General features: G+C 35.4%; 1 protein-coding gene across 1 annotated transcript in view; it reads right to left on the bottom strand.

The window, feature by feature from the left end:
- Positions 1-2639: 2639 nt before the first annotated feature.
- ARGLU1 (arginine and glutamate rich 1) overlaps positions 2640-27500 on the bottom strand; it is a 34227-nt gene continuing 9366 nt past the window's right edge. The window contains exons 2-4 of the mRNA XM_069094140.1: positions 24489-24714; positions 22129-22212; positions 2640-5229 (exon numbers count right to left, since the gene is read on the bottom strand). Coding sequence (XP_068950241.1) covers positions 5062-5229; positions 22129-22212; positions 24489-24714 — 478 coding nt within the window. The 3' untranslated portion in view covers positions 2640-5061. The remainder of the gene's footprint in view (positions 5230-22128; positions 22213-24488; positions 24715-27500) is intronic.

The raw sequence follows: 27500 nt of genomic DNA, 5'->3' as shown, positions 1-27500 counted from the left end.
ACAAAAAGTGGTTATTTCCCAGAATAAAAACTGGAAAAAATATTTTTTCCTTATTTGAAATACTCCAGTGACTCTCGTGGGACTTTTTATAGGATTTTCAGTATTTTCAATATTTACTGAAAAGGCACTTTGGTATAACAGAAAGAGCAATGGATTTGGATTTGGTTTTATAGGGGGGGGGGGCTGCTATGTGACTATGAGTCATTCTAAGCTTGTTTCCTGTCTGTAAGAAAAGATACCTCACAAATTTGCTAAAAGAAACTTTGGGTGAACTTTTAAGCTTATACTAATATTCTAATTTGTAGCATATTTAATTCAATTAGATTGTAAGCTTCTTTGGGAGCAAGGAGCCCATCTTAATTCATCTGTCAATGCATAGAAAATGCTGAACTCAAGTCAGGAAAGAATCCAGCCTCCCACACTTATTACTGTAATTCTCATTAAACCTGTAAAAGAGATAAACATACTACTTATAATTTTGATGTGAGGCTCACATGAGATAATAAGTGCTTTGGAAATCTTCAAGTGCTATATAAATCTCATTACTCAATATTATTTAAATTAAATTTTTGGCAAAACATCTTTTAAATGGATTAGAAATCCTGTGGTAAAAGCTTAAAAAAAAATTTTTTTCAAGTACCCTCTCATTTCTTGGATTTTCCTGTACTGAATTTTTTTCAAAAACCTGGCAGATGTTTTAATTTTATTACTCATTTGCTGTTTGTTAGTGGCAATAAAGGTCATGTTTTCATATGAAATACTAACATTTGTTAACTTTTTGCTCCAGATATGCTAACTCTTCAAGCTTTTCTGCTTTTAGCTCAACCGGTGATCAAAATGTTCAGCAATGCCATATTTGACTTAGTCTATTTTATAAGAAAAATTGATCTACATAGGTATATTCTCAAGTAGGATATACCGACAATTTTCCTTAACTGACAATGTAACCTGATTGTAAAAGCTTTTTGAAGTCAGGGTTTTTTTTCATGTGATCTTTTAGAGAAACACTCAGCATGGTAAGTACTTAATTCTTGATGGAGTGAATTCAAAGGCCAGAAAACTAAATGACATTTTTATAGCCTAATACCAAAAGGACAAGTTCAGTGACCAAAGTCATCAAATCTCTTAAGTCATTTACCACTTCAAGTCATGTGTAAGCACCAAAGTAAATTGGAAAAAAAAAATTATGCTGGTTCCTCATTCTCTCTAATTTACTTAATTTGAAGAAGGTATGGCAATGTACAAATAACTATTACTTTCTAAATTAATTATATATAACAGCAATAACTTAGCCCACACCTAACTCCAATGGGTCATGATTTTAGAAATTAGCTACTTTGTTTCATATGAGGATCTGTACTAGTAATAACCATTCCATGTGTTTAGACATAATGTTAGCCAGGAGTAAAAAGAAGATGAATGAGTGACAGATGTCAAATCAGTAAATTTGTTAAAAAGGAAGTTATGGCATTTTACATACATAATTATGTCTGCCCTAATGCTGATAACATACAACAAAAAGGGTGCTTAGAAGAGTAGGCTCATCTTCTTTCTTCTCATCCATTCCACATGAAAAACTTTTTATTGATACAATAGTAATTATTTTGATAATGCCAGTATTCTATAATTCACTTAAAACATTCAAATAAATGATAGATTGTAACAATTGCACAAGTCACCAAAACAAGCACTAATACCTAAATAATTTTGCACTACCACAGCAAAGATCTTACTATTTAGAGAAGTCGGGCAGTCAGCTCTCAATTATCTACATACCAGTGAGACTTGATGGATTATCCTAAATTACTTAATCCCAAATCTTTTATCATTTGTTCCCAAATGATACAGCTCCCCAATTATTTAGTATGTGTGGGCTCGGAACATTGATTAAATATTTGAAGCAAAACAATTAGGAATGCAAATCTGCTATAAAATCACATTCTATTACAATGTCAAGTTAGAAGCATCTTATGGGTTACCTACAATCCTGATCACCAGTATCAGCAATGAATAACTGAGAAGGCAATAAATGCTTTAAACTTCTAAAATATACATAACTCATTTCCATCTTATCCAAATAAATTTTAATTGCTTACAGGAAGAGGAAAGGAAGAACTGAATTTACAGAAGAGGATACAATGTGGTGTAATCCCCATTCAAGAAGACTACATTAGTACAGCCAATTGTCAATTATTGTTTGGAAATCCAGTTTGAAAATTACTTGAGACCTATTCTTTTACTATTAATAAGCAAGATTTGTTAAAGTTTTCTTATGTGACAATGTCCAGATGATGTTCACAACTAAGCCAATTTAGTAATGCTGACAGCTCTAAACTCTTGGTTTTAAAAATGATACAAGAAGCTGTGTAGAAGTCCATTACTGTGTCCATTTTTCCTCATATATTTGTTTATAAGTTTTTGCATTTTAAGAAATATGGACACTTAGTAAAAGGCTGAGTATGTTAGCAAAACATGTCTACATCATATTCACTCATACTTTATAATGAGCTGTTTGGCTAAGGTTAGAAGAAGCATATAGCTTGCTCCACCAGACAAGAATGACAAAAACTTCAATTCTAAGTCAGTAGTATTAAAATAGGAAAAAAAGACTCTTTCAGACATTAGTCTTCACACAAAGCTAATTTGAAGGTTTTCTTTATACAACTGGTATTCTGAAAACTTCATTTTATGTCAATAGCAATGGCATTTACTTATTTAAGACATTTCAAATTAACAAAAGTAAACAAAAACTTATAATCAAATCATTTAGGATGCATTGAAACTTTTAAAAACAAGTTCTAAATTTAAGAGACCAGATCAAATCATTATTGTACATTCTTAATTGTAAATAATGTACTTTTAACAAAGGCAGTGGATACATAACTGTAAAGGAATTACTACATTGTTGCAGCACAAATAAGGACTTAGTATATATTACTTAACATTTATCATATTCTCTTTCCTGCAGCCTGGCAGAGAAGTAGTATTTTTTTTACTGAGCACATGAAATATTTAAAAACCTATAGTCTCAGATGGCAAGCAGATATAATACAAATAGACATTTGTTGATATGCAACTTACTGTGATTTGATCATATCACTTGTTGCAGTAAGAAACAGGATCAAAAAAGGGCATGAAAAGCTACCTATGATAATGTAAGCCTAAGCCATCTCTTTATATCTAGTGCTGAGAAAATACATTTGTAATTAAAGCAAAATAGGATAAGTTAACAGTTCCCCAAACCTAAATACAGAACTTTACAGAAATGAATCTGCAGAAAGGATTGTGTAGACATTGTACACTACAAATAAACCTCCCCCAAAGCAAACACAAAATAAAAACAAAAAAATTAAACCCAAAGGTTAAAAAAAAAAATTAAGTGCAGCAATAATGAAAATATTCTGATCCTAAATTGCTTGTCCTTCATCTAGTAAAACAAAATAACTTTAAAGCCATTGATATGTTTGTTTAAAAGCCTGGTTCTTATAATTCATGCCTATTTTTAATTATGTGCCTTATTTTAAAATTTATTGTGAATGATATTTAAACTGACCGTGTAACTTTTACTTTACTGCCACCACCTTATCTTCATCCACAAGATAAGAATGGAAGTAAGCATGCAAGGAAAAGAAGTCTAAATTTTAGTTACTCTGGCCTATACTGAAATTCCCTATGAAATAATATTAGTATTTTCTCACTTCTACTCCATGTTTCTCTAACTTGGGTAATCACTTTTTTATACCCAAATCATTTTCTTGTATTTAGTATCAGTAGGTAAAAGGAAAAAAATACAAAAAGAAAAAACAAAAGAAAACCTCAGACAAACTAAGGGCATCAGAATTCCAGTTAAAAAGATAGGACCATCACATGCATAAGAAATTTTAAAATTCAAATATATACTTCTTAAAAATAAATATATGCATGTATTAAAAATAATACTGAAAACATTCTGAATAAACAAATTCTTAAGCTTTCCAAGAAAAAAAAACCCAAACCCCTGCCTTTTAATTTAAAAATATTTTTTCCTAGTTTTAAGAACAATCCGTGGTGATGATACTTAAATCCTAATTGTTTTAGAGGCACAAACCTGAGGATTAGAAGTTAAATGCCTATCTGGGGTCCTGTAAATGACACAGTTAAACATGAATACTGAAGCTATAATCATTCTATCATTATAAAGCAGATACTTATGAAAATAGCCATTAAATATTAATTCACAAGCTTATTTTAAATTCTCTATTAAAGGTATAAACTGGGAGAAAAATTAGTGACCTGAAGTGTTACTAAACTGTTGACTGACGAAAAGTATTTTAAAAAATAGAACTTAAAAAAAAATTACTTAAACATATGAATTTAAGACTTATTTTATTCAGCAAATTGATTTATTTACACAATGGGGAATGCTGGTTGGATTTAGTCAATGTAAGAAAAACTAACTGAACAGAGACAATACTGAACTATATATATATATATATATATATATATTTATATATATTTATATATTTATAGCAGAGTTGACCAACTTATTCCTTACCTGTATCAGGAACATCAAGAGCAACAGTGGAACAGTATCATAGGACACTGATTTAACAATATACCACATAGGTCCAGTAATACCCTGGGAATTTACCAATGCAATTACCAACTTTTCCCTTTTTTTGTGTTTTTTTTTTCTTTAAAAAAAAAAAAGAAAAAAGTCAGCAAAACCAGCATTATGGTCTAATAAACAGAGTATGACTCTGAGGTGAGTGGGTCAGTAAAAACCTTATCAGACCATGCACAATTTATATAGTGACCTGATTTGCTTCAGACCACTAATACAGAATTAAAATGGGTGAAAATATCACTCTTCAGAAGACAACAATGATCTGATAAGGATTTGACTTAATGGAAGTTAAAAAGGAAAAAAAAAGTTGCAGAGCACAGCCCCTATTAGAACAAGCTAACTTTCCAGATTTTCCAAATTAAAAAAACAAACAAACAAAAAAAAAACCACTTCAACATGAAGCTACCATACAAAGTTTTTCCATTTCTCTTTGTAAAAAGTTCAGAATTTTCAATTTAATCCTGGGTGGTTTTTATTGAGAAGGACAGTTTGGGCCTGGACTTCCCCTTGCCCAGGATAATTTTTTGTTCTTCTTTTTGTTGACGTTGTCTCTCTTGTTCTAGTTTCATCCTTTCCTCATGAATCTTTCTTTGTTCTTCAACAATTCTCAATTGTTCTTCAGCCTGTGAGTTAAAGCAAAAACAGCAATTCTAAATTTCACTGATTTTCATATAAATTTTTTTATTCCAAAAACACATGCAGGAAACCTGAACATTTAAATGTGTGTTTCGGTATACATACATACATACATCTCTTACAGTATATTTAAGAGGGAACAAATAAGCTAAAAGCACAAATTAAAAAATTATTTTTTTTAACAAAATTAACTTCCTGGGTAAAGGTAACTTCAAACCAGTTGAGAGCTGATGGTGTCTTTCCTGCAGTCAGTAAGACCCTGTTGAATCTCTATGCCTTCTAAATAGGATGAAAGAGGTTCATAAATTTTAATTTTGAAGCATTTAGAAGAGCAAAAAAATAGACTAAATTATGTATCTACATTGATGAAATCATTGATCTTTCAAAGTACTCTGCTCAAATAAGTACATCTTAAATCTAAGGAAGCGTTTCTTTTGCCCCATTTCTGGTTCACCCCTGAACTTCTTCCTTTTTACTATTTCCTGCTCACAGGACATGAAAATCATGGAACCAGTGTAAGTAACCAAGCCTATAAACTCATGCTAACTTCTAACAGGCACAATGTTGCAACTTATTTTATTAATGCACATATTGACTGCTTAGCACAATTACTACATTTGGTAAGTCAATTTCAATTATCTTTCACCAAACTCCAAGCCTTTTTACTTCCAAGAATTCCACACTGCTTCAGTCCTGGCCAAATATTTTCCCCCAATGGAAAAAGTAAAGTTGATACCACCTAGAAAGAGAAGCTCCGTATTTTTCTCTCCTTTCTAATTTAACCTCATCTAACCTATTTTGTCTTTTTCTATTTTTGAATAAGCAATATCCTTTTTCATCTTCAAGGCCAACCCCTCTACCTATTTATCCTTTATTTACTTGTACTTCCTCTATCTTTCTCAACTTGACTGTTTACTTTCTCTATAAGATCTTTAATCTTACAGTTGAACCAAAAAATTATTTGCACGTATATCCCTCTTTTAAACTCAGGACTTTTGTAATGCCCTCCACTACTGGGACATCTTACTTGACCTTACTGGTCTAGCTACCAGAAGGACAGTTGGTCCACATTCACTGTCTCTTTTTCTAAAACTTACCAATGTTAAAATCACTTCTCTATTAACCTTCTTGAGAATAAAGTATTTTATACTAAATGCCAACCACTTTCATATCACTTCTTTCCTATGTATTCTCTCCCACAAAAATTTCATCTACTCCCCCAGCTACATCTTCTACAGAGACTTTGTTGTGGAGCAACAATGCTATATTGCCAACTGCCTGCTGATCATTTGTAATAGGCTATATCCAAAATTCACCTAAAAAAAAAAACCCCAAACCCCAAATCTACATGGCCTTCCATAAACTTAATCCCTAACAACCTTAACTTCCAACACTCACATCCAGAACCCAGGCTCTAACCAATCTGCTCTATTCATCATGCTCTGACCACACCCTGGTATATCCTTCAGCATATACTTCCTTCTTTGACTACAAAAATCATATGGATGAAAGCCTACTTTAAATTATGCCTCAGGATCATTGATCACTTTGCTAAGAGTAGTAGCAACACACCCACTCCCCCAATTATAATATTTTGTTTATACAACTCAAATGGTACTTTAGCTCATTCTGACTCAAACTGTGGTTCTGTTTTATCTCTCACCTAACCAGGACTGTAAACTCATTGAGCAAGAGACAGTGTCTTATTTAACATCTATCCATCTATCTGTCTGTCTGTCTATCTATCTATATCCAGTGTAAGAGGTCTTGGAAAGGGGCGGCCCCAGTAAGAGCACTGGCCCCAGAGTCAGGATGATGTGGGATCGAATACAGGCTCTGATACTTAGCACCACACCCAGAAGTAACTGGCCGGGTAACCTTGAGCAAGTTACTTAAAAGAGTTCTAGGAGATATTTTGTCCTCTTAAAATTAACAGGACTTAAATAAAATAATAAAGAACACTTTCTACTTTTTATACACCTAACTTCACTAATGGTCTGAAAAATAAAAGCAGGAATGAAATCAGCGCCAGTAGAAAAAAAACACATCCAAATACATTCACATTTTTGGGGGGCAAGCTCATTCATAGTTGGAGGAGAGGAAACCAAGGAACAAAGTAAGTAGAAACAGCCCTCACAAACTAGGGAAAGAACTCAACCTAAGACTCATCACAACCAAAAAGGAAAGTCACAAACTAGTCCCTAATTCTCTAGCCCCATCCTAATCCTTAATGAAAAACTTTTTGTCTTTACATCTAAGGCTATTACAATTTGGCCAAGGTAATCTAGTATATACGTCTAGTCAAAATCTAACGTTGTAATGTCTCAATGCTGCAATGTCAAATATTTTTACCTATTTCATATCTTCCTGGCATATCTCCCAGAACCAAGGAATATATAATTCTTCCACTCCCCTCAACCTGATGTTTCGAATAGTGTTTACAATACAAGAGCCATTCAAGTATTTATTGAGTTACTGAAGGACAGTTGAGGTTTAGAGATTTAAAGTCAGGAAACATGGATGGATTATGGTCTCAGTTCTGTTACAAACCCGTAACAGTGATTGTGATTGGGTAAAATGTTAAAATGCTTAATGCTATATTTCATTATCTATCTATAAAACAGGAACAACATGGAACTTCTCTCCTTAAATATACCAAAACATAAATAATATCTTGGTGTGTGTATATGTTAATAATGAAGACAGAAGACAGCAAGTAAAACTTGGCATTAAAACAAAGGAAATTAAGCCCTTAAAAAAACAATATAATCGTCAAATGCAACAAATACCTGAGTGCTAGATCTGAAATAAAGAAAACCTAGGTTTATAACACATTTTCATTGTGACAAGGGTGCAAGTTATGTTAGTATCACTAACTAAACATTAGTGATAATCCTTCTCTTTAAATCTGTTATTAATAATTTCATTAACATATTTAAAGAGAAGGATTATCACTAACATTTAAATCCACTCATGAAACCCCTATGTTCATATAGCTTTAAACACCAGAGTTCCACAGACCACAAAGCATTGAAAACACTCTAAACGTCAATGATTCCGTGAATCAATTTTCAACTGAGGTCAAAAAGTCTCCATTTTACAAGTATTTTAGTTAACTGAGTTTCAGAAACAGTGTAGATGAACCACTAGACTCAGAATCTACCTAAAACCTCTAAGAGATTCCTTGGCTCTCAGAAGTAGTTTATCTTCAACACATCTTACCACATCTTCTGCTCTTTGGCTTCTATGGATCCAATACCACTCTGCATAGTGGAAAGGACGCAGACTCCATCTCTGACACTACCTGTGTGACTTTGTCCAAGTTATCCAACCTCTCTCTGGGCCTCAATTTCCTCCAACCTTGTAAAGTTAAGTACCTTCTGAGATCCCTTCTAACTCTAAATCTATAACTCACGCTTCAAAATTACCTCTCATTCCACCTTTTCCCTCAATACCTTATAAATAAATTAAGAATATAAACTAATTCAACAAGATTAAAGTGTGAATATTTCAACTCCCCCATCCCATGGAGAAGACTTGCCAAACTGTCAAAGCTGAGGCTCTGAGTATCCTGACCTATTCAATAGTCTGTGGCTTTCCCTTGCTAAAAAAACAAAAAAAACCTAGTGATTTACACCATAAGATTCCAAGATTTTCAGAAGCAGCAGCTTCTGCCTTTAATTCAATAAACATGTAAGTACTCATCTGCAAGGAATGCTGCTATGTGTAAAGGATACAAAGGTAAAACATAATTTCAATAATGCCTGGTCCACAAGGAACTCTAATTCTACTAAAGAAATGGATGTGATGTGAATGAAGACAAATATAATAAGCAAATATAAAAGTGTGATGGGGTCAAAGAAAAATAAAACAATAAATCGGGCAGCATTTATTAAGTGCACTATGTACCAGGCACTTGGGATACACATTAAAAAAATTTTTTTTAATTAAAAAAGCAAATAATCCTTACTCTCAAGAAGCTTACTGGGGGGATAGACAACATGTACTTAAGTGTATATAAAATAAGTATAACAAATACAAGTTAGACCAAAGTTAGGAAAAGGCTTGTGTACAAAGGAAATAAAGGATTCTATGAAGTAGAAATGAGGAAAGAGTGCATTTCAGGAAGAAGAGAGAGCAGAGCAAAGGAAAGGATACTCCAAAGAGAGTACTTTGGATGAGGAAAAGAAAAAAAGGCCAGTATGACTAAACTGGACAGAATAGGAGATATAGTTATTTATAATCAGACTGGAAAGATAGGTTGGGACCAGGTTGTTGAGTGTTAAAAAAGCTCAACAAAAAGTTTCTTAAATAGTTTTAGAGGCAAGAGAGAGGCAAATGGAGGTTTACTGGGGAGTGCTTTGGTCAGATCTTTAAACTTAAGGAAAAGAATTTTGGCAAATGTATGAGAATCTGGATTAGAGTGAGAAGAAATATGAGGTAGAAAGAAGCAAGAGTCTACTGAAGTACACAGTCAGGAAAGTGGTCAATAAGGCGTTAAGATTATGGGGTGTAGGGGCGGCCAGGTGGCAAAGTAAGAGCGCCGGCCCAGGATTGGGAGACCTGGGATAGGTTCCGGCCTCAGATACTTGACACCCACACAAAATAACTGGTCGTGTAAACTTGATCAAGTTACTTAACCCCAACTGCATTAAAAAAAAAAAAAAGATTATGGCGTGAGATGTGGTGGTAGAAACGACAGGGTCTGACAAGTGAATGGATGTGTGGGGGAGAAGGAGAGTAAAGAGTCAAGTTAAGGACGATGGAGTCAAGAACCTGGAAGACTAGAAGGTTAGTGTTGTTTTCAAGAGATATAAGACAGGAGAAGATTGAAAAACTGGGAGATGAGGATGTTTTTGAACATAAATGAGGAAGATAGTAAGGCAGGTGCTAAATGTTTTGAAGAAAACCGGGGAGAGTGAACTAGAGGTCAGTGGGCAATAGCCATCATGAGTATTATAAAGAGGAAAATTTTAATGGAATTTTGGAGTTGTTGAGTGATGATTGTATAAGGAGAGTTGAAGTGGCTATAGGAAGCAAAGAGTATTTTGACATACTCCAAAACCACTATCAGAAGGTGAGATAAGAGAAGGTAAAGCCAATGATAGAGTGTAAAATCTAGTCTTACAATTTAATTTCCGGTCACCAACTCTTCAATCCAATGACTCTGGTCTCCTTGCTGTTTCACAAACAAGACATGCCATCTCTTGTTTCCAGGCATTGTCTCTAGCTGTTCTCCATACCTGGAATGCTCTCCCTCCTCTTTTCTTCCTACTGAATTTTTCAAGTTCCTGTAAGTTTCAACTAAAATCCCATGTTCTACAGGAAACTGTAGAACTACCCAAACCCTCTTAATTCCAGTACCTTCCTTCTGTTAATCATTTCCTATTTATCCTGTATACAGTCTGTGTGTTGTTTCCCCATCTGACTGCAAGCCCTTTAAGACAAAGACTATCTTTTGCCTCTTTTTGTTTAAGGGGGTGACTTTGAGTTGAGGAAGATGGCAATGAGAGAAAAGGAGATAAGTAAACTCTGCTTAAGTTTACTCATAGGTAGTTAGGCAATCAATTAGGTAATAGGGAGAATAAATAGGTAAAAGATGTTTGCTAGACACAGAGGTAATGGCCGGTAGATGAATTATACTGCTGAGTCCCCAGGGTAGAGCTGTTAGTCAAAAGGGAACGGGGGTGGAGAATAGGATGACAAGCTTATTACCTGCCTCTGCAGAGAAAATACTTGTAGTCAAGATTAATTTGCCCCTTCGTTCCTTCTACCTAACCATAGCAATGTTCATCCTCTCTTTAGGTTGCTCAGCCATCCCATCTATTCAAACTTAGGATCCACTGTTTCTTCATTATCTTGCAATGTGTGACTGTAGTAAGTTAAACCAGGGTAAGGTCTGTTCCCTCCCTTAGGACCCAACACCTCTTGGTTTCAGTTACCTCCTGGGACCTGAGATGACATCACAAGGGCTGTGATACTAGCAACAGGCACCTCTTCAAAGATGCAAATTATTCACAAATTCTCCTTTTTTTTTTTCCTTTTAAACATAATATACTTATTTTTACCTCAGAGAGTATGATTATCTACTCATTTCAGAAGTGATGTTCCAGTCTTGATTCCTATCATCAAAACTAGTTGTCACCCTAAGTCTCACTGATATGTACTTCAAAGAGTACTGAGAGAATCAAATATTTAAGTGGAAACATTTTCAAAAGTACAAAGCATTTCAGAAATGTAAGCTATGTATCATCCTTCCCCTTTCTTACCAAATAAGAATCTCCAACAGAAATTTTTATGTTTTGCAAATTTCAGGACTTTATAAAGTGCCTCATAACCAGCTATGCCCAAAGAACACTGATAACCAACACCTATTTTATTAAGATTTATCCTTCTGTTATACACAATAGTAAAAAAACAAAAATAAAATTTCAGGACCCTTAGTTCAGTTGGCATTCAATACATCATCTAATGTTAAGTTCATGTTTTTCCTCCCTTTAAAGGACAAAAATAAGTTCTGTTTACAGATACACCAATTTAATATGTCTAAAGAACATCAGAAAACTCTTGGAAGGTAGGGAAGAAATATCACTTTTATAACCTAGTATTTTAAAATTTAGCTTTTTATGGCTTCAAGCTGTTTATAGATATTATTTACAAGCATACTGTTAAGAAACCCAAAATCTCTTAAGAAAAACTAATAGAATCTTTATAATTTAAAAAGAGATGAATAATAGAGCTCTGAGTCACCAACTCAGGCTTTTTGCTGTTCTTTTTTACTACCACACCACCACTGCTCTTACTGGGTTATTCAATCATTTCTTTTCCCCTGTGTATAATCTATTTTTTACTATGCATTTCTGGTCAAAAAATATAGGCCTTTCCTTACTGTGTAGTAAGGAACCCTCGAGAACTTGCCTTTAACTCACTTTTACTCCTCTTGAGAAATCAACAGATCTTCTCTGAATGGTAGCTAATGAATTTCTTGTGGCACACTATCACATCTACTATACCCCCTTATTTCTGCAACACTGATGTTCTGGAAAAAGTGAAATCTTATTATCTGAATTTTCCTATCAACTTCTCATACAAGGATAGTTGTACCTAAAGATGACATGCAAAGGAATGTTCTATGCACATTTAAAATACTTAAAATGGGGGCGGCTAGGTGGTACAGTGAATAGAGCAGCGACCCTGGAGTCTGGAGGACCTGAGTTCAAATTTGACCTCAGACACTTGACAACGCTTACTAGCCATGTGACCTTGGGCAAGTCACTTAACCCCAATTGCCCTACCTTCTCCCTTCCAAAATGCTTAAAAATATATATTTAAAATGCTCCAAGACTCATAGATTTAGAGTAGGAAGGAACCTCAAGAGTCTAAGTGTTTTATTTTGAGGATATCCCAGCAAGCTGTTTTAAAAAATTTTTTTTAAATGTGGGGTATAGTAATTGATAGTCACCATATTAGAAATAAAAACATCTTAGTAATGTTATGGAGTTTTGACATCACAGATCCCCAAATCACAAATTGAGAACTGCTGTACTATATCATATTAGTCTTTAAAGTAACAGAGTAATGTGAAAAGAATCGACTTTTAAATGCAAGGGATAGTTCATTTCTTTCACCAGCCATTGCTAATCAGGTACAAACCATGGGAGAATTATTAATTGTGTTGGGTATCTGCCTCTCCAACAATTGTGACTATTAATAAAGGGCCATAAGAAAAATTTCAGCACTAAACCGACACACTAAATTCTACCACCTGATACCTCAATTCTAACTTGCTTTCTTAGAAAATAAGGAAATTGATTGGGTGTTTCAGGCTGACTCCTTTTCTATTACTTTCATTTCCATTTATTCTTTTTTCTTTCTCCCCTATAATTCTATTTTCTCTCTTTGTCTTGCCCTACCTCCAAGATGATCAGAGTTGGAAGGGACCTCAGAGACTATCCTGTCTAATCCATGGCCAGAATCTAACCTTTGTCTAAAGACCTCAAAGTGAGGGGAAGCCCACTACCTTCTGATATAGCCTATTATACTTTTGGACAGTCCTGTTACGAAGCTTTTCCTTTCATCAAGCTGAAATCTCTCTTTGTGCTTCTACTAAGTGCCCCAAGTTCTCCCTGCTTGGTTCAAACAAAAGTTCCTCTAACTCATGAAAGCCTTTCAAATGTTTGATGAAATCTACCATGTCTTCATTAAGTCTCATCTTGCCCAGAGTATCTAAGGTCTTAGAACCGTAGCATTCTCAGTATCCTAGCTGTTCTCCATCAGTCAGGGATAATAAATCCCTCCTAAGTATGACAATGAGAACTGACCATAATTCACATATCTCTTGTGTGCAGAACATCACTGTACTTTATGTTTTATACATATACTTAATATGATTATATGTTAAAAACAATCCTAGATGCCTATAGAACTTACACTTGGCCAAATCAAGTTTAGCTGATTTTTAAGATTTAATACAAATTCTAATGTTAAAAAACAAAACAACCAACCCAGGATTTTTTATAAAAATATAATTCAACCCTATAATTCAAGCTGGTATATTCCCTACTAAAATGAATGAATGTTTTACTAAAAATTTAAATGGCACATCCATGCCATCTGTTTTCTCATATGTAAAATTGAAAGAAGACTTTTTGTCCCCATAATAGTCACCACGAATATCAAATGAAATAAAATATATTAAAGAGCTTTGAAAATTTCTACTAACCTGCAAGGTTTTTAGTAAAAAGACTTAGGACTGAGTTTATGCAGAGTAAAAAGTTTTTTTTCAACCAACTGTGGAGGTTAAAAATTAGGCGACAAAACACCAAAAAACCAAAACCAAAACCAAAAACTGGAGGTGAGATAAGACAGGGGAAGAAATTAGTGACCTCTCCCATCCTTCATGATACTGACTTTACACTATTTTTCCACTCTTCACAACACATCGCAATTCTGATGCCATTTTCTTAGCTGTTGGACTTTAGGTTAATCACTTAATCTCTCTACCCCTCATTTTCTTCATTTGAAAAATAGTTATATTATTTGTACTAGCTATTTCATAGGGTTGTTATGAGGAAATCACTCTGTAAACACTATATAAGTGAATACAATAACTCATATATTACAGGAACAAAAATTTCATTTTCTGAATGTTTATAGAACTGGAAGAGGCATTTCAATGTCATATCCAACCCCTGTATTTCAGAGTTGAAGAAACTGAGATTTAGAGTAATTAGGGACTTGTCTAAAACTAAGGTCACAGAGATGAGCCAGGACTAAAGAATACACAAAGATTATCACAAATTTTAAATTCCTTTTGCCAACTTGGCCCCATGGCTAAAAGTGTCATTATTTTACCTTGATAATATGACAGATTATTTCTCATTTTAGGAAAATCTAAATCTATGAAAGCAATAATAGAAGATAAATGAGTTGTAATAGCAGTTTTTCCACATGCATTTTTGTCTTTAAATGCAGTAAAATATAACCCTAAATTTTAGCTACTTATCAGAATTTATGATGAAGCATGTAGGTATGCCAGAGTTTCCAAATATATAAAGTAAATGAATATGGATCAGAAATCAGAGATCCTTGATTGGCTAACATCTACTTTTTAATTTTCTATTCAAAATCATTAAATTAACCTTCACCCTTCTTTGTTTAGCTAAATTCAACTAACTCATCTTTCAAGGTTTTGCCAAAATTTGATCTCAAAATCATACAACCTTCTTTAATAACTCTAGCCCAGTAATCTCTCTCCTGTAAACACCTGTAGCATTACCAAAACTACTTGACCCTTGATGATCACATACAACCTCCAAAGTTAAATATAGTAGTTCAGCTCCATCTGACTCTTAGGGACCCCAAGAACCACAGTACATCAGGCCCTTCTATCCTCCACCCCCTTTTTTTTTGGAGGGGGGAGAAGGTAGGGTAATTGGCATTAAGTGACTTGCCCAAGGTTACATGGCTAGTTTTTGTGTTAAGTGTATGGGGCCAGATTTGAACGGGCCGGTGCTCTATTCACTGTACCATCTAGCCACCTCTATCCTCCACCATTTCTTTCATTTTTTTTGAGGGCAATTAGGGTTAAGTGACTTGCCCAAGGTCACACGGCTATTTTTGTGTGTGTGTTAAGTGTCTGAGGCCGCACTTGAACCTAGGTCCTCCTGACTCCAGGGCCGGTGCTCTATTCACTGTGCCACCTAGCCACGCCTCCACCATTTCTTAAGGTCATGTTCATTGTTTCCAATAAACTATCTCTCCATCTCATCCCCTACTGTCCCCTTTTCCTTTATATTGTCTCCAATTAAAATGTAAACTCTATGAAGGAAAGCTCTTTGTATTCCATTTCTTTATAATACCTCTAGTAGCTAGTATGTGCTCCTTACATAGTAGCCACTCATCTGTATGCTAAATCATCTTTGAAATAAATAAATAAATGATGGATCTCAAGGTGGAAAGGTATTTCAATTTTAACACAGCTTTTAAAAGTCTATCACATGAAAGGTTTCCACTGCCTGTTAAGTAATCATGTCTCCTTGCAACTTCTGACCCTTTCCTCTCTAACATATGGCTAGTTACCTACCCATTGGTTTTGTTTTTTAAACGTTTCATCAGCTTCCCCTTATTTATTGCCAGATTTGTTCTTTTGTTTTCTTTTCTCTGGACTACTATACTTCTAGGGACATGTCTTCAGAGTTCTTAACAGGAGAATTTTTTTCCTCTACTTGAGATCCTGAACACTCAACATAAAAGTTTCTCCCTTTTACTTGGGATCTTGACTATATACCTTAAGACTCTAGAACATGATGCTTTTACTGATTAGGCCAAGCTCCACTAATGCAGTCTCTAATTCCTTAATCAACCCTTCTATTTAAAATGAAAAATAAAAAAAAATAGTCCCACTTATGGTTCTCATTCTAGATGTAGGATCTTATATTATTGGTCCAATATAAACTATGCACTGTATTTGGCTAGGTAAACCTCAGTGTTTCTTTTACAGATACTATCGCTCCACACATTATCAAAAAGGCTATGTCCTTCCCATCACTCTATCCCCTTTACCTAAAAAGAAAGGAAGTGTCTGCATATGCAGTTCCATTTACACTTAACACCTCCATAAGTACTTCTAAGAGGCTAAGCATAGAGTTCACTTAATAGAGGCTTAATAAAATTCTTGCTGAATAAATGATTCATATAACCTAAAAGGGACTTCAGAGAAAATCTCAGTACCAATCCATCCCATGCTTAACTACATTCCCCCAATCAGTTTTCTGGTCTTTTCATCTAATGATGGGTGTTAACCGGACCAACCCACCTAAGAAGGTGTAATAGGACTAATCAATCTACCAACCCAACCTGACCCCCAACCCCCCGCCAATCAGTTTTCCCTAAATGGAAACCAAGCTATCCTGGGTACTTGATTCAACCCATGTGGCTTCCTGGGCACCTAAAGGCTAATAGTTCCACCTATGAGACTGATTCCCTCATTGTTCCTAGTCAATTTCCTCTTAGCCCTCAGCCTAATCATATGCAAAAAGAGGTGGATGGACTAAATTAAATATAATTTCAACGTAAAGTGCTAAGATCCCAAATTTACACTGATTTATGTTAAACATCCCCAGTTCTTTGCCAATCAAGTTCTAATTATGATACGATATTTAGATAGTTCACAATCCTTGGCCATTTTCCTCTAGATATGCTCCAACCTGTCAAAGTCCTTCCTACCGTGTTTCCCCGATAATAAGACCTATCCCGAAAATAAGCCCTATTGAGATTGCTATGGTACCTTCTGTATGCACCGTCCCCCCCCCCTGAAACACACGCAGCGCTCTGAGCTGCATCCAATCAGAGCTGCAGCAGTGAGTGCGTCATCCTGTTCTTCCCCAGTGATTTGCTTATTGATAAAGGTACATTTTTTTGTTCACATTTACCTGTTTATTAAAATTGCTGTCAATGTTCATTAAAATAAGCCCTCCCCTGAAAATAAGCCCTCTGGTGTTTTTCTGTCCAAAAAAAATAATAAGACAATGTCTTATTATCGGGGAAACACAGTAAGGAGGGGAAAGAGCTTCATCTTCCTCACTATGAATGATGCAGACATTTCTGGGGAGCTAGGCCATACTGTTTATTCATACTAACCTTGAGTATATTCCCCCCCTACCCCCGCCGCAAAAAAATTTAAAACATGTGCAGTTTTCTAAATGTTGTGTAGAAAAAAAAACAAGGTTCCTTTCAACTGCAAAATACAACCACTCTAAATCTTCCCTCTCAAGGTTAATCAACTTACTTGGGCAGTTTTAATTTTTTTAAGTCCAACTATGACTTTACATTTATCCATATCAAATTTCACCCAATTTGATTTAACTGACATTTCTATGATGAAATGTGTCTAATCTATCCTCCAAAGTGGCAGAGTAGCATGAGATTTGGGTTTAGGAAGAACAGGATTCTGCTCATCCCTCAGAAACTTAATAGATGTGACACTGAAGCAAGTCACTTAATTTCTCTTAGTCTCAATTTCCTCATTTATAAGACAGTGGAAAAAACTGCATTGATCTCAAGGATTGTTGTCTAAGTAAAATGTGCTTTCAAAACCTTAAAATCCTTATCGAATTGTCAGCTATTATTATTATTCTCATCTATGCCTCTACAACTTTCTCACCTATAAATCTGAATAAAATTTACCAGTGAAATGAGGAACAATACTAAATGCAAACTTCTAGGTTATCATTCCTCTAATTATTAGCCTCAGACTTCAAACATTTAAAGATCCCTCGTTTTGCAGTCAAAGGACCTAGGTTAAATTCCACCACAAACAGAAGGATCTAGGATTCTATGACTCTGGTCTAGTTTCTTCTATCTGGTTTGTAAGGATAGCATTGATGTCAAATGCCAGATACAACATGTGACATTTTAATCCATATTTTTGCTCAGTTCAATTACAGAACTACTCTTAAACTGGCTATCTGTACCTGACCAAGCAAAGTCTTTGTGCCATGCTTAAAAACTTTGAAACTCAACAAAATTGCAGTTATCCGCCTAATGAAGGAATTCTCTATACAACAACCCATGAAGAGGTCATAAAGCATATGAATGCTTCTACTGACAGGAACTTATCACTTAATAAGGCAGCCTATTTTTTTTTCAGATTACTCTTATTGTTACTAAGTTCTTTATATGGAGCCAAAATCTGCCTCACTATAATCTCTATCAAATGACCTTCAGGGGCTTCAGTTTATCAGACCAATCCCTATTCTGCATTGTAAGTTATTGAAGAGGTACACCTGTTTGCCTAACAAGACTAGATGCAATAACTGACCAAGATAATATTACACAGCAATGTCCTTTACCTTCTTTAACTTCCTACTATCACCTACCCCTTCTATATAACTTAAAATTAACATTCCATGAAAGTGTCTTCCACAAACAGAAGTATTCAAAGCTAAGATAAAGTGGTATAAACCTGAGAGTAAAAAGGAAAAAAAAAACACCAGAAAGATATAGAAGATAGCAGAAAAAATAAGAGCTAAGTCATAAAACCCAAGCTTTGAGTCTTCCGATTTTGTCATGTGAATTATCTAGGAGGATAACCTTGTGCCAGCCGTCTCACAGGGTTGTTGTGAGAAGAGAGATCATCACTCACAGGCTTCCCTCAAATTTTTGCCTTTCTGTGTATCCCCAGCACTCAGCACAATTCCTCATTCACAGGAAGCACTTAAGGAAACTTGAGTGAGGCAGCTAGGCAGATAGAGCACCAGGCCTAAAGGTAGGGAGACTCATCTCCCTGAATTCAAATCTAGCAGCACCCTTATTAGCTGTGTGATCCTGGGCAAGTCACTGAACCCTGTTTGCCTCAATTACCTCATCTGTCAAATGGAGAAGGAAATGACAAACTATTCCAGCATCTCTGCCAAGGAAATCCCAAATGGGGTCACAAAAAATCAGGCATGACTGAACAACAAGCTTGATTAACTTACTTCTTACATGCTCTTCAGCCCCATTTCTCCAGCAGACAAAAAGGGTACCTCCACTAAAAAGTCATGCAATCAAACAGAATTCTTATCATCTCAAAACCAATTAAATTCCCAGTGCCTTGTATGGTGCCTAGGACATTTTAAAGTAGGCATTAACTTTGTCAACTTCTGATTAACTTCTACATTAACTGTCAATGGCACCACCAATCTCACCAGTGTGCAATGTTGGAATAATCTTATAAACAGTCAATCATTCCACTCCTCTTCTACAACAAGGTGGGGAACAGGGTTTTACATAACAAATCCTTTTATTAAGGGAATTTTGTTCTATGAAGTTTGGATTCAGTCAAAGGGCCGCACCTGAGGACCCAGAGGGCCACCTATGGCTTTGAGGCCACAAGTTTCCCACCCCTATTCTAGGATAATTTCTCAACTTCAAGTTTATCCTCTTCCAAATCCCGATTTCATTGCCTTATCATGCTAATACTGATACAGTCATTCTTAGATGGTCTCCTGCTAGGTTTCTCCTATCCAGTACACAGATCACTTATTACCTATAACATTAAAACCAAATTCAATCAATTCAATAGGTATTAGAGTGCTTCAAACTGTTCAGGCTGACATTTTAGATCTTCAATTGACTAGTTCTACCACATTCCCCCAACATCCTTAGTCTTATCCCCAACATTCCAAGTCTCTCTGATTCTCTGGGTTCTTCTCACCTCATAAATAGGCTTTTTCTTAGTTTCAACTATTAGACTTAATTCACATCCTCCCTTCTAGAATATTTTCCCAATCTTCCAATTCAATATAATTCTTGGCCATCTTTCATAAAGCCCAGGTTCAGACTGATACTATGATGCTTTACCAAATTAGAATCCTGGAAGAGTGACCCTCCCCTTATAAGTGATTTCCCTAAACATTAATGAAAAATACATTATCACACACTTTCTCATAAGTTTTCCTTCTCCCTTACGTGATATATATGTATACATACATACATACATGAATAATTGTGTGCATGTGTGTGTGTCTCACATCAGCCCAATTTTTTTTGTTCATATCTTTCTACTCAAATAAATCAAGATCCTAGGTTTACATCTTAAAAAAAAAAAACAACCAGGATTTATTATATTCATAAAACACTCTAAATAAATGATTGTTGCATAAGCTCTTGAAGCTAACTATTTTCTCCCCGACTCCCAGTACTCTAAGCAAAACACTAACCCCAAAAGAACAGTACCTAGGGAACCAGATTTGGTGCACAGCTAAATTTTGATTAGTGAGAACGAATCCCCTGAAGTGCTGTAGTCACATTATTTGAATTTGTACTGCATATTTCCATTGGGCTGGAATCAATTACCATGTTTTGCATAATTATAACTAAGAAAAGCATCATTTCAAATACATGCAGCCACATCAAGGGATTTATTATTAACAATCATCTGGACCTAGCTTTACAGCTAGGTAACAAAGAGTGCTAGAATCAGAAGACCAGGGTGCAAATCCCAGCACCATCAATTACTAGCTTTATAACTTTGGGCAAGACAAGTTTCTTCATATATGAAATTCAAATACTGGATTACACTATCTCTAAAAATCCTTTACGTAACAAACATTTTTGGAATTTAAGAAATTTTCTACATTTCTTCCACATTATTGTAAATTCAGGAACTAAAGTTGCCCTTGTCCCACAGCCTTACACACCCTACCTACCCAATTAAGCTGCTGTTCTAAGTTCCCTTCATGGTTAACACAATGTAAATGTGACCTTTCTGAGCTACTTTGGCTTCAAATTCCAACTCTGTTATTTAATGGTAGACTTTCCATAGGCAGGAAACCTAACTTCTCAGGGCCCTAATTTTCTCATGTGTAATGTGACAAAATTGGACTAGATAATTTCTAAATTCCCTTTTCTGTCCAATGACAGGATTTTTACTTAAGCCTGAGATATCTCTCTCCTCTCACCAGAGCAAGGGATTTTCTACAGAAAACACAGCCTCTCCATGACTAAAGTGAATGGATTATATTTATAGTCCTAAAATAGTGCTCATGAATTCTCCGAAAATCAGCCTCTAAAATCTCAATATCCAAAGGATAAAAAAAACCTTATTTTTCCTTAAAAATTGTTGCCTTGATTTTTATGCAAATTTATTTAGACCCAAATGATCAAATTATCAAACAAATACAAAATTCAAAATGTTGGTGTCCTATAATAAGTAAGTTAACTAGTTTTGTTTTGTCCCTTAGAAGTTGCTTTTAGCACCTTAAGTCCAATGTGGCTTTAGGATTTAGATTAAGAGAAAGTAAATTTCACCAGACCCAGTAAGTTCTTTGTTTGGTCCCAAATTACACAGATTACTTTGAGAGGGAGGGTTAAGAAGGTTTAGATTCTTGGACTAGGGGATGGGTAAAACCTTAAAGACTTCTTGTCCCTGACTACCCCCCCCCCTTTCAGAACTTCCTTTAAAGAGACAACTAGGGGGCACAGTGGATAAAGCTTTAGGCCTGCAATCAAGAAGATCTGTGTTCAAATCTAGTGTCAGACACTTAGTAGCTGTGTGACCCTGGCCACTTCTGTTTGCCTCAATTCCCTCATTTGGAAAATGGGGATAACACCAGCACTTACAACACAGGTTTATTTTGAGGATCACATGAACTACTGATTATAAAGTGGTTAACATAGTGTCTGGCACACAGTAAGTTCTATATAAATGCTAGTTATTATCATCATTATTATTATTATCATCTGAGTCTACTCCAAGTCTCTAAAGCCTTGGTCAAATGTGTCAAATTATAGGGAGCAAACCTTTACAACAAACAAAACTGCAGAAGACAACAGGTTTGGAGCCCTAGAGTTCACATGTCATAAGCATTCTTTTCATTTATGAATTTTTGGGGAGTACATACCAGTTTGGCTTGTGCATCTGCAATTTTTCGATTATTCTCTTCCAGTATTCGCTCTAGTTCCTCACGTTTTGCACGCTCTTCCTCCTAAAGGGGAGGACATGGTAAGATGTTAGAAAAGTAAAGTATTTTTTATTTGTGCATCTTTACTAATCTTCCTCTGAACTTTTTTGTGAACTGACTTACAGGGCAGCTTTATAGCCACCTTTTGTCTGACAAATGGTAAACTGTGCAGCCACTAAAATTGGTTCTAGTACTAAATTTAAATCATCCCTCCCAGTCCAAACAGCAACCAACTAAACCCTCCCTAATCAGATTCCTGATAGTTATTACTAATACTTTAATATCACACAAATCAACAAGGACAACTACAAAACTGGATAGTATTTACCAAATTAAAAAAATAATATATAAAATATAAATAAAGTGAATATTTGTCTCACCAATTATGTATACCTACGTATTCTTTACCTATACTCCTTTAATCAGCATTAAAAGTTGAATATTTACTGTCTTGTCCAGTGTCCTGCAGAGTGTGCTCCTCGGCTGCCATACGCGCCAGCTTCCTCTTTAAAATGATTTGTACTGTTAGCTTGGCAATACCTGCATCAGCAGCTCAACCATTTATAAAGAAACAACATACAAGGAAGGCTGAGCTGAGGAATGCAGATGTTTATGGTAAGAAGGAACAAAAAATGTAATTCATCATTCCTAAGGCAAACAATTAATAAGAAAAATACATTTACTGTTAGTGAAAAATACAAATGGTAATCCATACTTCATGGAACTAAGGGCTTCTTCCATGGGGAAAATGGACTTAACATTCAGTATGTTGACAATTTCTTAAGGCAGCTTAAATTGTCATCTACAGTTTGAACTGGAATTCAGGAATCCAGGGGAGGCATGGTCAGGAAATAAAGTTCTGTAATTTATTTTTCTTGGAGAATTTAATGAAATTTTGTTATGCAAACTATATGAATACTGCATGATGGTTTGGGCAGTGTTCAGTTTACAGCATACATGATTTTAGTATTTGGAAAGACTGTCAGAGGATTGTGTCCGTGTGAAAAAAAATTGTTAATATGAAACAAAGCAAGCACATGAAGAGAAAAAAAATCTTACTATGATTAGTAACTCGCTACAAGACAGCACTATTACTCCAAAATCATCTTCTTATTAAAAGCACTGAAATATACCACATTTAACAAAATTTACACACATAAGACCTATGGAATTAACTAGAATTCACTGTAAGCAGAGAATTGTGTGTTTATCTTGGCAAAGTTAACATGAGAAAACTTATAATAGTTTTTAAGTTACAAGCAAATAGGATTTGGCATTCTGTTGTCTATAACCAGAAAACATCAAGATTAAGAGTGACTGTTAGTCACAGAAATTTAAGAACTACTACAGGGTTTCCTGTAGTAAACAGTCATTTTCATTTTTGCCAACATAAGGAGTATCACTCAGTGCTGTAGTTTTGCCTCAAAAGTCTCAGTGACTTTTTAAAGTTTTAGAAATCTGGAGTAATTGGTGCAGACAAGCCATAGAGACTTCAGTAGCAAATTACTGTCTCACAGAAAGACATTTTCAACTTCTGCTCCAGCTGCTGATAAAACAAATCATGTGTTTAGCTTGACTCCAGACAAGGACAACCTGTTCCTTCATAACTCTCTAGAGAAAAAAGGAGTTGTTAGTAGATACTAAAAAAAATGGATAATGATCTGGACATTTTTCCTAAAAAGATTCTTTGAAACACATTAGGACAGTGGAGGGTCTTAAGGATCAGAATGCCAAGAATTAATCCATTGTGTTGAGGCAGGATTTGAAGTTTTTTTTTTTAAAGGGAAAAAAGAAGAATGAGAAAACCTATTTGTCAAAAGCAGGTGCTGTCGCTCAAAGCTGGGCCCTGCTCTTTTTAAACTGACTGAAGGCAAGATGCCTCTCACAGTCTAGGTAAATAGAATGATAAAACAGAAAAGAAGAATACATAACCACAGGTGGAGTTTAACCTTTTCCCTTTACCAGTCTCCAACCCTCCTCTTCCCCCGCCCCGAAAAAAAAGAAAGGATTGGTTTTAGGTCCTGCAGCCATGGCAAAAGTTTCAAACACTTCTCAAATATGTAGGCCAGTTCCATTAAAATCAAGTATCCTTGAATAGGTTTTAGGAGAATAACTGTTTAAAAGCATCAGTCAGCTCTTCTGAATAGGCTAAAAATTAACTTCCGCAGCAATGCAAGTTTATATGAGAAAGGAATTAGATAGTCTGTATTCCATCTCTTTCTGAACTGAGCAGGAGGCACAACCCAACACTGAAAGTTTTGCCATGGACTGTCTCTACTTTCCAAACGACCGAGCGTTACCTCTCTAGCTTTTTGTGCTGCAAGCTCAGCTTGTCTCTGTCGCTCGAGTTCTTCGAGCAACTGCTTTTCCATGATGCGCTTAGCTTCTTCTACCCTCCGGAGAACTTCTCGCTCAATTTCATCCTTCCTTTTCTCCAATTCTTCCTCTACTCGCTTTGCCACAAGTTCTTCCACTCTTCTCGCTGTTTCTTCCTCAATGAGCTTCTCTTCTATTTCCTGCTGTCGACTAACAAATGAAAGGGAAAAAAAAACACAATAAAACAGGTAAATTGAAACATACAGTAGTATATGCTTTGTCCCCAAGCTATCAATCATAATTTGCTTTTAGATTTAATGAAACAACAGCAACCTCTAAGTTCCCGGCACTATGGGGTTTATAAAGCATATTTCCCTTGCGACTATGTATTAGAACATTTCCCTTACAACAGATATGTAGTAGATACAACTATTATCTTATCCATTACGCCGTTAAGGAAAATGAGGCTCACAAAGGCCACATAAGGATTAGGATTCATATCTAGGTTTCCTGATTCCAAATCCAGGGATCTTTCTGCTTCAGCAGTGAGATCAAAGGAGTATTTTATAGGCTATAACCCTGAAAGGGACACTAAAGATTATTTAATACAACCCCATCATTTTACAAAGAAACTGAGACACAGAAAGATTCAGTGACTTGCCTAAGTCACACATGAGCTGTGAGGTAGAATTCAAACCCAAAGAAATTTTTAATCCTTTTTTATTTTAAAGACCTCAGAAAAGAACTCTTCCACACAATGTGCTGCTAGCAATATTGAGATTTTGTGTAGATATGAAGAAGTCATGCAGAAATTAAAAAAGAACAAACCCGAGGGCAGCTAGGTAGCACAGTGAATAGAACACCAGCCCTAGAGCCAGGAAGTCCTGAGTTCAAATCCAGCCTCACACTTAACACTACTAGCTGTGCGAGTCTTGGGCAAGTCTTTACCAGTCTCCAACCCTCCTCTTCCCCCACCCCGAAAAAAAAGAAAGGATTGGTTGTAGGTCCTGCAGCCATGGCAAAAGTTTCAAACACTTCTCAAATATGTAGGCCAGTTCCATTAAAATCAAGTATCCTTGAATAGGTTTTAGGAGAATAACTGTTTAAAAGCATCAGTCAGCTCTTCTAAATAGGCTAAAAATTAACTTCCGCAGCAATGCAAATGCCCTGCGTTCCCCCTCCAAAATAATGTAAAACAATTTAAAAAAGAGAGAGAACCTAGAAAAACTAGAAAGGAAGATTTTGAATCACGACCCATCTGTGCACACTAGATATAGTCCTGGTTAGGTAGCCACCACAGAGTAGCAGAAAAGAGTATTTGAGCTGAAGGATCTGTATTGGCATCCCACTGTACCTTGAGCAAGGCATTTGGCCGTTTTGGGTTTCAGTTTCCTTATCTGAAAAATGAGAGAGTTCGATGAGCTCTCTGAGGTTGATTCCAACTCTAAATCAATGATCCTATTTAAGTCATTTGTTACCAGCTCAATAAAGAGAAGACATCCTCTGACTTTCAAGTTAAGTTTTCCCTATTCCTTATAAAACATACAGAGAAAAAGCAGATCTGTTTGGCAGGGCTATTTTATGCTAAATGGCTTTTGCAAGAATTAAAAGGTTTTTTTTTCCCCTTTGTGAAACCTCAGGGATAATTCTGTGAGATATAAAAAGATCCACAGGGTGGGTCAGCAGGGAACAGGCTAAGGTGGGAAGCATAGACATTATTTCTTGCTCATAACATTTTTAAATAAATAAATAATATGTACTAAAAAAAAAATCAATGGAATTAAAACAGGAAAATCATTGGTTTTTACAGATTTTCAGAAAAATTTGTCTCATTAACATTTATGTGAACTAACAAACTTCAGTCTATACCATGTGGCAAAGAATGTAGTCAATCCCCCAAATTCTATTTCATTCAATTCAACATCGTATTGTTAAGAAATTGTAATACTATTCTATTCTTCAAAGTACTTTTTAATGTGTACATAGTGTATGTGTTAGAAGGATATTTAACTTTGTTTTGAAAATTCTTTTTAAGTCTAAGGGAACTTGGAATGCCACAAAGTTGTGAACTAGTATTCATTTTGTAGTATACAAAAATGCCAGTGTTCCTAAGTCACACAGACAGTCCTCAATGGATCCACTGTAACAACCTGGACTTATAGGTGGTCATTTAAACAGTTCTTGGATGTAATCCATATACTGTAGTACAAATTCCTACTAGTGCCTGTTGACTTGATTCACAAGTACAAAATATTGAATGCCTTTTAAGAGTCACTGAGGAGAGCCACCAATCTACTTTGTTCCTTTGACTTCTACACCTCTCAAAGGCAAGTGTTAAATTATAGAATTTTCTATATTTCTGTTTTTCCCCTTCTCTTTTCTATATATCCAATTTTTAAAAATGCTTTCTTCTTAGAAAACACTCTACACTAGGAAATCAAGTAGTGTTCTTAAGATCACTTACTTCACAAGGTCATTATGAGGGAAAAAAAACTGACTTTGTAAAGTCAGTTGGATGAATTCTTGGAGGTAGTCACTAGGATCACAAATCTAGACCTGAATGTGGCCTCTGAAACAATCTATTCAAACTCTCCCATAACTTTAACAGATAAAAAGACTGGGGCCAAGGGAGGATAAAATTACTTGCCCATAGTTGAAAAAGAAGCATGGCAACGACAACTATGTATTTAAGACATGTTAAGGAGCATGGGGGAGGGGAGGGAGGTCTACAACCAACAAGGCTTGGGAAGACAGCAAACTAGCAAAAAATAATGGAAGCTGGTAAAATGGCAATGCTTATATTCAAGGTTGCTCTGACTCCTAAATAGGACATGATACTGACATCTGCTAGAGCCAATAAGAATTGGCTGAAACAAAGAGTACTGGAAAGAACCCGCTTGGGTTCAGTATGGTGAGGTTATATACCGTGTTTCCCCGATAATAAGCCCTCCCCGAAAATAAGCCCTATTGAGATTGCTACTGTAGTGAAGGTGATC

This window comes from Petaurus breviceps, unplaced genomic scaffold (genome assembly GCF_028583685.1).
Source record: "Petaurus breviceps papuanus isolate PSGF00001 unplaced genomic scaffold, PetGlider_PUasm1.0 214, whole genome shotgun sequence".
In the NCBI taxonomy this organism is placed as follows: domain Eukaryota; kingdom Metazoa; phylum Chordata; class Mammalia; order Diprotodontia; family Petauridae; genus Petaurus; species Petaurus breviceps.
The sequence above is the reverse complement of the archived record's forward strand: the minus strand, read 5'-3'. Positions and strand labels throughout refer to the sequence as shown.